General features: G+C 37.8%; 1 protein-coding gene across 3 annotated transcripts in view; it reads right to left on the bottom strand.

Moving 5' to 3' along the window:
- Positions 1 to 1,499: 1,499 nt before the first annotated feature.
- LOC137268366 (uncharacterized) overlaps positions 1,500 to 13,608 on the bottom strand; it is a 30,830-nt gene continuing 18,721 nt past the window's right edge. For 2 of the 3 annotated variants that reach the window (XM_067802923.1, XM_067802924.1), the window contains exons 2-3: positions 7,931 to 8,026; positions 1,500 to 3,899 (exon numbers count right to left, since the gene is read on the bottom strand). In XM_067802923.1, the coding sequence (XP_067659024.1) occupies positions 2,725 to 3,899; positions 7,931 to 8,026 (1,271 nt within the window). In that variant the 3' untranslated portion in view covers positions 1,500 to 2,724. Of the gene's footprint in view, positions 3,900 to 7,930; positions 8,027 to 11,778; positions 11,846 to 13,608 lie in introns of those variants that run through there. The other variant, XM_067802925.1, reaches the window with a different exon arrangement.

The following is a 13,608-nucleotide window of genomic DNA, read 5'->3' as shown; positions in this document are numbered from 1 at the left end:
GAAACATTTGTGAGTTGAATTTATTTTCAGAAATTGACTGTTATAATTAGCAACCTTCTTAATACAGCAAATATGATAATTGTTATCCCTGATAACAAGGAAAGCCTGATCTTTTAATACTATTCAGCCATATTACACTTGGGTACACCAGAAATGGACATAAACTTGTATGTTTGTGACAAATGAAATGGTTGTACAATAAAGTACGTCATGATCATTGGTCGTAGTATCTATCGGCTTCAGATCTAACTGGATGAATGCAAACGCTGGTATGCAATGTTGGTGCTAAAAACTGTTTAAATACTATACTTTACCATACTATAAGTTATTGCATCTAAAGATACCAATAATATCAAACTGGCAAGATCATGAGAATCTTAAACAAAGATCACACCATTACCTGTAAATATTTATCAAGCCATAAACTCAGGGATTCACAGACACAGAGATTCATCAACAGACCTTTGATATAACGTATCATCAGTATCTATGAGATTTGTGAAAAAGTCAGTGTACATAATGGGTGTCTTGAGGGATTAAACACGTACACAACATTATAAGTTTATGTAAGACTATCATCCTGACTTTTCATCATTACATTAAGAAAACGTAAAATATATAGATTACTGAAGATGTGAAATAATGCCTGATTCTGATATATTCATAGACTTAAATTGTCCCATTCATTGGCCAATGACGTGGTTTACTACTTACATCACTTTTAGCTATACAGTATTCAAGCAATAAAGGTTGGGGACACTAGAAATGTAGGGGATAGAACCTGGGTGTTTGGCTTGATGACCAAATGCTATGACCACTGTCCCTTCAGCTTGGTAGTATATATTGGACTAAAGAGGATGCTGTGAGGAAGTCCAAGAAAATTGGACAATGAAGTTGAAAATTCTCAAAATGTGATAGTTCCCAATCATTCAAATTAAATTTGGGAGCATATAACACAGAGACTTTGTCTATGGCTCAATCAGTTCTCTTCCAGTAATCTAAACAGTGATAGTCTAGCAACAACACACACTAATCTAACTGGCATTTCATACAGGTGTGCATGATACAGTATTCTGAAAGACTACCTGGCTTCTGAATACATGCTGCATAAATATTCATAAGATTTCATAAAATGTGAGATTAACTTTCAGCAAAGATTTTCTACGGTGTGTCTACCTGTTTCTGTTTTTATAATAACTTCAGCCACATTGGACGGGTAACATTGCTTAAGACTGTCATTTAACAATCAGCCCCAAACAGAACAACTTCTCTAACCAACACACATTTGTATACACAACAACAAATCAGGTTCTTGGTAACCTATTAGTAACAACTTCCTGTTAAACACAAGATACAGCTTGGTACTGTTTCATGTGAAACACAGTACCAATGGTACTCAAAGGATGTACCTTTTCAGGTATATTTAAAGAGATCTTGGTCATTTGGGCGAGTTTCAAGGTGTCCATACATAGACAAGTAGGCAGAGTGCAAGCCAGGAAGAGTGCAAACGTAGGTTTATTTTCCAAAAAGGTGTTTAATCCTGTACAAAATCTGCTTTGGTATTCATTTTTTTCATGTATTTGATGTTAGACCAGTATGTATTACCTTCCAACCTGACATTCATTGTCATGAAGCAATGCCAAAATGTGACTGTGTAAGTCTGAAAAAGGCACTGTACATGTTTTAAGATTTATTACCCATACAGTATCAAAGTGCTTTGGTCACTGATTATAAAAAAGAGCAGCTGTTTTCTCTGAATTCAGATTTCAACATTTTTTATGTAAAATATTTACCTATTTCCTGGGTATTTCTTGAAATTGGTAAGGAAAACAATGTTAAATATACAATATTCAATAACAATGTGCAAATGTTTCATTTATAACAGTTCAGTAACACTCTTATCATACACAGTTTAAGGTCAAACTGCCAAAAATGTAAGCAGTATCAGTATTTCAAACTTAATGGTTCCTCTTGTCGTTTGGCATCGGTACTAAAACAATTTTCAATACTCAAGTTTTAAGTTCGGGTTCTGACCAAAGCAATCCCAGCACAAAGCTGAATTACCTCCCTTTCTTTAATATAGGCTAACTATGCTAGGTCATTTTTTGCAAATAGGCATGACTATAATACAAAAAAATTTCATTGTAGAACAGCCAGGAGTTTCCCATATTCCATATTCCTTCTTCGATGTAATTTTGCATAAAAATGAGATTTTATCCAGTTGAATTCAGGAGCATCACAAATCCACCTGGATGCTGAGATTCCCACAGCGATTCTGGACATGTACCAACACGGTCAGGTCCTGGAAGCTTGCCATTGTATACACTGATACAATATTCTCAGCTAAGGCACAACACTGGCTTGTAGACTTGGTATCAGCACGTATCCTATAGTTGTTGTATATATGTGTCCGAAGGTTACACTGATCTGAATATCCACATCCAAAGGAACTGGTCAATATCATGGCTGTGTATAGATCCATTATGCACTGGAACTTCAGTATCAGTGCTATGGTTTTATCACTGACATTGTGTTGAGAAATGCTTACATCCACAGAATAACAAGGAATATATCCACAATGGAATAACCTGGCACTAGAATATCCACAAATGAACTCAGCTTATACTAAGCTATCACAGAACTTCTTTGCATATCCTTGGAAATGCAACATGTAGTATTCACAAATATTTCGCAATTGTAAACATATATTCCATGAGGTGTCACCTACAATCGAATCCATTCTTCTTTCTCTATATCATCTACAACTATTGCTGGAATGTATGACATTGGTTGGTTAACGTCCTTGACCTTTGAGGTTGATTTTCCCTGCATGGCAGCCACGGCTGACTGACTGAGATTAACTCCCTTGTAATCCATTTTAGTATCTCCGCCATTTTCTGTGTTACTCTCTACATCATTTGCAACTGGTTCCATTCCCAACTCAAAATCATCAAAGTCATAGTAATCCCATACAGGCGTTTCTGGTCGTGATGGACTTGGGGAAGAGGCAGCTTCTTCTAGATTCCCTGAATCTGGGACTGAGCTTGATGCATTTTCCATCTCAATCTCCATGTCACCATTGAATTTCGGTGGCTTGATTTTCTTCAGTTTGTGATTTGAATTTGCACTCTGATCCCCTGAACTCACGTCCACCACACAATCCTTTCCATTCTTTTCCTGACCTTGAACTTTGACTTCCTCCAACTGACCTGGCAATACACTGGCAGGAATGTCTATGCTACTGAAATCGGGTACAATTTTTCGCTTGACCTTGACCTCATCAAGTTCAGGTTCAAAGTCAAAATCATGAGACCCGTTTAGCATATTAATGGACGTTGAAGGCACTTTCTCACCATGAATGGTTATTCCATGAAGTTCAATGTCACTGGCCGATCTGGCTGCTTGAGGCACTGAGAGGGAATCACCCTTACCAAAATCTTGCAACATCGGGGAGCTGTAAAACACTCCCAGGCTACTCTCCAATTGCAGTTCACTGGCACTGTAAACTTTCATGTTGTTTGGGATAGTATAATTCATGCATGGTATTAAGGGATACTTTTCCCGTATAAGCTTCTTCACTGCAAGTTTGAGAGGCAAGTTGATCATTGCAACCAAGAAAATCCGCTTTGTGTACCTTTGAGTCATACAGACTTCGATTTGAACGCTTCGTTCATTGATGATTTCTTCTGTTACTCCAGTGTATTGAAGCGGCATTGCAAAATGGAAGTTGGATGGCATGAAGATGTACTGGATTCCTGGATTCTCTGCAGAACGGTTGGTTGCTACGTGGGCCTCACTGGGAGCGACCTTCACCTCCTCTGTCCGCCTGTTGGTCTTCTTGGGTTTGTCTGGGATGAGATAACTCCGCACAAAGATGGTGTTGATCATCGATGTGTGAGCTGAAAAACATAAAATATAACTTCAAAACTACTGTAAATACTTTCATCATATACTGAGTGACTGAGGTAGATTTTATGCTGCGTTTAGCAATATGCCAGCAAAAACATTGAGAAGCAACACCAGAAATGGGCTTCACACATTGCCCATGTTGCAAATCAAACATGGGCCTTTGCCATGATGAGCAAATGCTTTAACCACTTGGCTACCCCACATTTCCTCATCAATATTGTGATACTGATGTAAAGAAAAATGTTGACTGTCAACATAACATCTACCATCCAGAGCCGTCTACAAATCAACCAACACTTATGGTGACCCTCATTTCCATAACTGATTTAAACCTCCAAAAATAATTCAGTAATCTGTTTGCATATATCTTCCAAGGTTTAAAGAAGAGACTATCAAATATATGAATCTGTTCTGAAATACTGTATCCTGGCAACTTGTACAGACTACCAGTGATTAATTCTCCATACACTGTTTCCATGGTGACATGGGTTTCCATTGTCTATGTATCTATGGTAACTTGACAACAAAAGGGTCTCACATGACAAATATTATACCATGAAGAGGTGCGTGCGTGCGTGCGTGCGTGCGTGCGTGCGTGCGTGCGTGCGTGCGTGCGTGCGTGCGTGCGTGCGTGTGTGTGTTCGATCTATATCATGGCCAACAGCATCACCAGATCTCAATGATAATTATATAATATGTATCTGTATCTAATAACTTTTGTGTCTGAATTATGTTGTGTAAGTGCTCACATGTAGCTAACACATGCATGTCGACAATGATGAAAGGATTCTCTCCCTTGTGGAGCAACATCAAGGCCTTGTTGCATTGCATGTATCACCATGAAAACAAACCCCATCTATATCACAGTTCAACATTGTCCAGAAGAAAATAGATCTGATATCATTAACACATGTGCTTAATTTTTTATTAATGTTTTCACGTTTTTGAACTCCACTTGCTAGCATGTATAGTTTCAGTGTGTCTCATCAATGAAATAAGGTTTCAGGGCAGAAATTACGATGCCAGTCACATATGAAATATTTCTGTTGCCTGAAGGGTTTCCTTGGAATTCGATCTAAACCAAATGTTCATAACATGAAACTGAGGATAAAAATCTTTTCATTCAGTAAACACAAGGTAAATGAATATGATAGGGAATACATGCTACAGGCAGATTGATTCACAACATGAACCTGGTGATTCAGAAACTGAACTGATAATATCAATCTCATATGCACTGTATAAGGCTGTGGAAACTAGCTCACAGGGGGAGGGAGGGTGGGTGCATATGGGGATGACATTCACCAAGTTGGAGGATTGATTGTAGGCATTGTTCTTGTTGGCATACTCCAAAGGTCAGATCTGTACATGTCCTCAAATTGTGTCACGCTTGACAGAAAATACATATGTGTCCCTGGGGTTAAGAATAGTTTTGCATACTCAAGACTGTATTAAACACAAGAGTGACATTTTCTGACAGTTTTTCACTACCCTTTTCTAAAAGTGAAGGAATTTCACAAAATAAATCAATGAGAGAAGCACAAATTACCAGATCCATATCCCTTCATGGCTCAGTCAAGGATCATTTCAAAAGCCAAGTGCATCATCTTAAGACCCTGGACAATCAAGCACTGGGTAAAGTCTAGATACATTGATGCCATGTTACGCTGTTCAGTCTTGACAGGTGATTGAAAATTTCAGGTTTTATACACCCTTGAGATATTGTTGTGGTATAGTATTTCTGTGTAATACAGGGACATTGGCTAGCCTTTACTGACAGAACAGAACAGAACATGAAAACATGAGTTCACTGTGGCCATATCAAGTGCAAAACAGACAGGGTAAAGTCAGTGATATGCCTTGTAAATACTGTCCAATTTGTTCACTTCTGACAGGTGATTGAAAATGTAGGTGTTACAGAGCCCAGGGATATTGTTGTGGTATGGTATTTAAAGCACTTTTCTGAGCCATCGGCCTTTAATGACAGAACTGAACATGTACAACTTGAGTTCACCGAGGCCAAACATTAGTTTGCTTGGTTTAAAGATTGGACCTTAAATGATCAAAACTACACAAAAAAGACAATCACAAGACTTTTCAATATTGCAGACATTAAACATCACATGACAGTAAGAATGATCCATGGCAGTCTTGTGTTGACAAGAGCAAAGTTTGCCAATGATAAACTGCCGTTACAATTCAGGGCTTAGTTTTAGAATAGTCATAAGTCAAAAAGTCCAAAATGACTGTCTTTTATTACGCACTGATTCAAATCTGATTAAACAGATCCTGTAAAATGAATTTTATTTCTAGTTTTCTCAGTCGATATCTTACTTATAAAGTTTAAAAACCAAAGGAATAAAAATGTTGGCCTAACCAGTTTCATCCCATTGTTACTGGTGAAATGTCCCAGTGCACAACACTGACTTTGTAGAGAATGTAAGGTAATTGAGTAATTAACTGATTATGACGAGATGATTCATGGTGATGCATTTTAACATTCTGGAATGACCTTTTCAGGATTCTATTTATAAGTTTCATCACTGAATACATGAAGACATCAATTGTGAATTGTCCAGTCATGAATGCAGGCACACATGTTTTAGCAAAGAATGTATAAAATATATTTTGTGAATCCACGGTAAAATATTTGTTTAAAGTTTGATGTCCACAAAAAAATAAATACTAGGAGAGATTTTCTGTTAAAAACAAGGGCTATTTTATAAACATACACCTTTCACAATTTGATTGCTTAAGTATTTATTTAGGTTGAATTTGGTAACAAGTATTACTGCCAGTAATGGTAGAAATATTGCTTTGTTAGTTTGTTGTGGAAATCCAGGGTTCACTTACAGTCTGTTGCATGTACAAGTGACCCAGCCCCAAACGATGAAGGATTTGGACAGCTAAGGGACACATCTCTACTTAGCATCATATTATGGCCTTCAATTCAGAAGATTGACACACTCATTAGTCAACAATCATGGCAATATTCCAGCAATATTATTGCAAGGGACCCCAGAAATGGGCTTCACACATTGTACCTACATGGGGAATTGAACCCAGACCTTTGGCATGATGAGAGAATGGTTCAACCACTTGGCTACCAAAATGCTCTCAACAATGTATTGATTTACTTGACATTAAACGCCTAAGTTTTGACAAACTGATCCAAGTTCTGTTACTAGCAAGTGCTCCATTTCACTTAGCTCTAGTAAGCCATATACCATTTCAATCTCCTATGCTGTACCACTGACTTATGATAGCACTATGAGAGCTTTGTGAAATGGGGCCTTGATTCCCATATTCCAAGAAACACTTCCAAAACATGTCACACTAAGATTCCTTTCAAGGAACATGGACCTCATCAGTCAGATCTGACGATGCAACATTGTGACTGGACAGATTGACCGACATAGTATTAATCTTGTGAAAGGATGTAAAACCACACTGGACATGACAAGAGACAGAAACACCAGTCATCCCTGAAGATTAGTGTTGGACCTCATCCATTTGCCATGCCTGTGTAGGGAGCAGACGACATGACTAGAAAATAATATGAAAGTCAAAGAATCCTAGTCATAAAACAGCAATTCAAAATCTGCTCATCCCAAATGCAAGAGCAGCACTAAAACAACTGAAACAGTCCCACATTGGCTGCTTTTATAACTTTTTTTTCTTCCATGCTTGATTGGCATTTGAAGATGTTATTTGATGAACATTAAGAAATTTCTGGATTTCAATGAATATTCAAAGAATGAAAAAAGAAGACGAAATCCAAAAACATCTTTATGTCCTTTCTTCATTAATTTTCAAGACAGATGTTTATAATTTATACATTCAATGACCATTGATCACAATACTGACATGTGTTCAATCAATCCCCAATGAATATATTTATTATGGTGCAGTAACATTCAGCATGTTTTGGGTAAATTATAATCCTACACATGACATTTCCACTGACATTTACTTCACAACTACTATTTGTAAGAGGACACTTAGTTGGTCATGTACTTACGCGGAGGAAGGAGTAGGTCACTGATCTGCCACACCCTGATCTTGAGTGAGCCCTTGTGGACATGGTACTCAAATGACAGGTGCAGGTGGCCCATGGCTGCAACAGACAACACTAATTAGTACCAAGGAACAAAGAATTAACACACAATGAAACTAACATACCAAAGTAGTTCTCAGATAGTTACTATGAGTGAAATAAAAAGTTCACATCGCTGGCTATTTGCAACAGGTTGATATCACCTGTCAGAAACATATTTAAATATCCCACCCTGGGTATAAGGCAACACCCTCCTTCTCAAATCCCCCCTCTCATATCAGGTACTAAGAACTTGCCTTATATGGTAGTTGATTAGTCTATTTCAGTCACTGGTTTGATGCTTATTTGTTTATAGCATGACCAGACCACTGTTAATGTTTGTAAACAGACAAAACAAGTCTGAAATAAATCAGTCCAGAGTAATGAAATACTTATATACTGTTGCATACTTACTTAAATCCCATAAACTATGTTCATAAGTTCAGGCCAGACCACCTGCTGCATATTTAAGTGAAAATGTGAATTCATCTGTGAGATTTTTCAATTGTAATTTAATGTATATTAAAACTGGGTGAGTGAGTGAGTGAGTGAGTGAGTGAGTGAGTGAGTGAGTGAGTGAGTGAGTGAGTGAGTGAGTGAGAGAGAGAGAGAGAGAGAGAGAGAGAGAGAGAGAGAGAGAGAGAGAGAGAGAGAGAGAGAGAGAGAGAGAGAGAGAGAGAGAGAGAGAGAGAGTATGGTTTTATGCCACTCTTGGTAACATTTCAACCATATCAATAATATCATAATATGTGTCACACCATCACATTTTCCTGGCCTGCGGTTGACCTCAAGGCACCGGAAATCATCTGTTGCTGGTCTGTCCAGCTCAGAAATGAATATTTACAGGCTGTCATAACATAAACCTTTGAACACCTCTCAGACTAATAGGATCATTTAGTCATGAGGCCAACAGAATAGACAATATCCATGTATTATAATGAACCCACTGCCTTCACCACTGATGTGTCACGGCTTTGATCGGTTTAGCTGTAAAATGCCAGTTTGCCCTGCAGCTAACCTTGCTATGTGTTGTACTGTACTATCAATTATCGCTTGCCTAGAGCCAGTCATTTGTCTTTTCTTACAAGTGGGGTTCAGTATAGCTTTTCATGATAAGGGAAATATGTTGTGTGTAGGCTTGTCCAAACTCAGGCATGTCACGGACTTCGTCAAGTCTCCAATGCAGGGACTATCAGTTTAAATTTTTATTATTATACAAAAATGAGAACAAGATGTCTCTATTAAAAAACGGCATCCTTAGATGGTACTGTCTGATTTCCTAGGATTTGCTTATTATAATGATCAATTGTATTTAGATCAGACTTGGACCAAAACTAGGTACAAGCATGGAGAAATATTTGAAAACAAGTGAAGCTTGCATGAGAACTGATGATTTTCTAAACACTTTGAGAGGAGTAGACATAATTTACTTTTTAAGAAGTAAGAATACCAATTTCAGGATGTGAGTTTTCACTTTTATCTTTTCCAAACTTCATTGAACATTGCTGATCAATGTATCAGATGAAGGGAAAATGTTAGAAATACCCCCTATTAACCCTTACTATCTGAACATGATTCAGTTACAATTTATGTAGTTAAGGTGACGCCAGCATTGACAGAGGGCACACTTGACTGTGTGCACAATATTCAGGAAGTGAAACTGACACCCTTCCTGACATCTTTAAACATTTCTGACAAGTCATGAACAACCAAGGGTCTATTTGGGTTAAGGATGGCCCGCTTCAGAGGAATATAGAAGTCATTAGACAGGCTAAGTGAGTGGGTTAATTGGCGTTAACACTAACACAGGTGTCCATTTCACCTTTACATATGTACTGAAATAGACATCAGTAAATATCAAACATCTGAATGACATTTCCTTGACAACTGACATGGATGAATAACTAGGTCAAGAGTAGAATAGCATTTGATTTTAACCTGTACAGAAAACCCCAAAATAATAAATTAGACATTATTTTCTACTCAGTGCACTGTGCGCTGTGTTGCATGTGTTCTTGTGTCAGGATCCGGTGGCGAAGCTTTTTGACTTGGTTGGCACATGTAATTGCATCCAAATTGCAGAAACTGATGCTCATGGTTTTGATCACTCGATTGTTTGGTCCCATTTCGATTATTTACAGACTGCCACCATGTAGCTAGAGTATGGTGTTAAACAACAAAGAAAACCCACAAAATATCTTACAACTAGCAGAGGCCAATGAGGTCTGTTTCCACCAGGAATGCTTACAAAGCCAGTCATGAATGTTTTATCTGCAATTTTTAAACAGGTTGTAATCAACTGAATCATAGCTGCAATCCACATGGTATCAATCAGTGTTGTACATTCTACAAATCTCAGTAAACCTCGAACCCTTAATCATATTGAAATCAACAAGCAGTCGTACATAACAAAAGAAATTAACAATCATGAAATACATGACTATGTACACTGCCTGCAGACATAGCTTGATGCTATCTGTCAATCACTTCCTTGCCTGTGTAGAAGGTAAGCATGACTTACCAATCAGTGTAATGAATGTCATTAATCAGACTTTGTCACTGACAATGAATATCTAACATGCACTCTCAATCACCTGTTGGTCATTTGTAACATGTAACATGGGAATAGTTAGTTCTCAATCATTGTGGGGCTGTCTTGACTGAGGCAACTGAAACTGTCTAAATATATAGGCTATGTGAGCGAGTGAGCGAGTGAGCGAGTGAGCGAGTGAGTGAGCGAGTGAGCGAGTGAGTGAGTGAGTGAGTGAGTGAGTGAGTGAGTGAGTGAGTATGGTTTTACGCCGCCTTCAGCAAGGGATGCCAGAAATGGATTTCATACATATGGGGAACTGAACCCATTCTTTGGCTTGACTATGCCAGGATTTTAGATGTTCCACAAATATTAAAAACTTGTACTCTGTGACAGTGTGTCTTTTCAACATGATCAGTCACGTTTTGAGATGACAAGTAACATTTTCCGAGAATTCTTAATGCTTTCATTGGACTGGTTTCATAAATAATATTTCAACAACACCAGTAGCATTTCCTTTCTGAACACTTTAAGCGTTTTACACTCAAAGATGAGATTACATGATAAAATCAGTCAGCCAAACTGCTGCAGTTATGATGAGTAAGTGAGTTTAAAGTTCATATCCCATCAGCGGTATTTCAACCATACATTGACAACACCAAATACATTTACAAAAATCCACTACTTACACGTCACATTCAAAAGTTGTCACTAATACATTATCTCAATTTTGTCTATTAGAAACAAGAACACTGGCCATAACAATATTATTTACAATTGAAATCATGGATTATAACAAAACTGTCACAGCAGTAATGGCTGTCATGCAATAGAGGAAGGGAATAAAGAGGAATTATGTATGAACATTAACGCCAGTCACAATCCAGTCTAAACAGACTTCACACTTTATTGCAGAAAAGGGAATTTAATGAGTTCCAAACACTGACACAATGAAATCAGGTCTACATTGTCGTGACTATCATCTTGTGTGAAACATTACATCCAATATTTGTTAAGAGATGTGAACACTTAGTGCTTGGCTTATAGCATGAAGCTCAAGAAACAATCAAACATCACATGTAACAGGAGCACTAGGTCTAAACATACGCACTTATTGAAAAAAAAACCCACTAATATGTTCTTATTCACAGCGTTCATACTTAAACAAAATCACAAACATAAATAACAAACAGACAACATTACTTCATAGTGATACAGTAAATGACAGCGAGGCCTAACTTACATGGATGTGGAAACTGTCCCTTCATGTGTTCTGCACATCTAGTCCATGGCTACACCAAGCCACATATGGACAGGAGGCCCATCACAGTCTACACAGCCCTACTCAGAGACTTAGCACTGGCCTATGAAATCTACACCAACAGGTCATGAGTGACATCAAAGAGGTTGTGGCTGTGTACATTTCCCCTTGTCAATTGCATGATGAAAATCTAGCTAAATATATTTCCCTGGAGCTGGGTTTGGTGTTGTTGATTTCGCCTGTGATGAAATATACAGTTTGATCAATGTTTTGTAACTATTTACTTTGAAAGCCATTGTTAGTCAAGTTCTGTGATTAAAATAAGTGGGTTTGAAAACTGCCAGATCAGTATATTATAATGAACGTGTTAAATATTAACTCTCTGGGTGGAAACGTAAATGACAATTCTCAGACTGCAGTGTTGTTGCTTGAGACAAACAATTATACTGACATTTTCATGATTTTATGCTTATAGAAAATAGTATCTGGATGAAAATCAGTCAATGGCTTAAAACCTAAAGTCATCTGAAACATTTGTCATACATGTGACTGAGATCTGGGATGGATTTTGTCATTTGCTGGAATAAAATGTATATGACTCTAATGAGAAGTTAACTGCAACAGCTAGAAGAGTTTTCAGGCTATTTCAGATCAGTCATTGATCAAAGGTGCGCTGGGGTCAGAAGAAATCAGAGGAGGGCATCCCACAAAATATCACAGGACCTAAAAGATTCATTAAAATTAATACTGATAGTTGGCGGTGATGAAAAAATAGATGATTTATCATATAACACAAAGTGTAGTGCATTTGGTATTTTCAGTGAGGCACATGAAAATTGGACACAATAAAATAAAATAAAATACAAAGTACTTTGCTTTTTGTGTGTTTTAAGTAGATACAATGAAAAAATGGAAATTTCATAAAAGAATTAAAAATGCTTTTGCTTTGGGTTTTTCCTGGGAGGGTCAGTAAAAACTGAATATTTCAAACTAAACTATAAAATGCTTTACTTTGTATCTTTTCAGGGAAAGTCAGTGAAAAAAAAAGAATAATAATACTATAATAAAGTATGAAGTACTTGTGTTTTGTGTTGTATCAGTGTGGTTCATAAAAACTGTACAGGGTCATCAGTCTGGCCATAAAAGATCATGACAAGCACATGGAGAGAGTTGTTTGGTCATAAAATTGTCAGCAGGCCACTGACATGTGGTCAGCAGACATGCCCGAGTTCTTGCTCTCCGACCTTGTTTGACATATGGCGGTGTAATTGTAATTATATGCAAAAATCTGGTTATTAGCCAGGACAAAGGAACATAGCGTACATCAACGTCTGATCTACAATCTGGTCCAATTGCCTGCTGTCTAATGGACTGTGACGCCTGTAAGTAGGACGCAGATAGGACATTATAAGGAGATTACTTGATGTCCTTCAGTCTTTCTGTTCATGCTCAGTTAATTCACTGAATGCAACATGGTTCAACTTCAGGTATGGTATGAGCGATCATATTGTTCTAGGACCAGGAGTTTGCTGGCATATTAAATGTGGTTTCATATGGCAATTACACTCTGTGGATACTTCAGACCTTGACTGCCATGGTGCACTGTGCTTACCATAGACTGCCATGGTACACTGTGGATATCACAGACTGCCATGGTACACTGTGCTTACCACAGACTGCCATAGTACAGTGAGGATATCACAGAGTGCCATGGTGCACTGTGGATATCACAGACTGTCATGGTGCACTGTGGATATCATAGACTGACACGGTGAGGTGTGGATACCCCAGACTGCTAAGGTGCAACATAAT

The sequence above is a fragment of the Haliotis asinina genome, chromosome 16, assembly GCF_037392515.1.
Source record: "Haliotis asinina isolate JCU_RB_2024 chromosome 16, JCU_Hal_asi_v2, whole genome shotgun sequence".
In the NCBI taxonomy this organism is placed as follows: domain Eukaryota; kingdom Metazoa; phylum Mollusca; class Gastropoda; order Lepetellida; family Haliotidae; genus Haliotis; species Haliotis asinina.
This window is presented reverse-complemented; position numbering and strand designations above follow the sequence as displayed.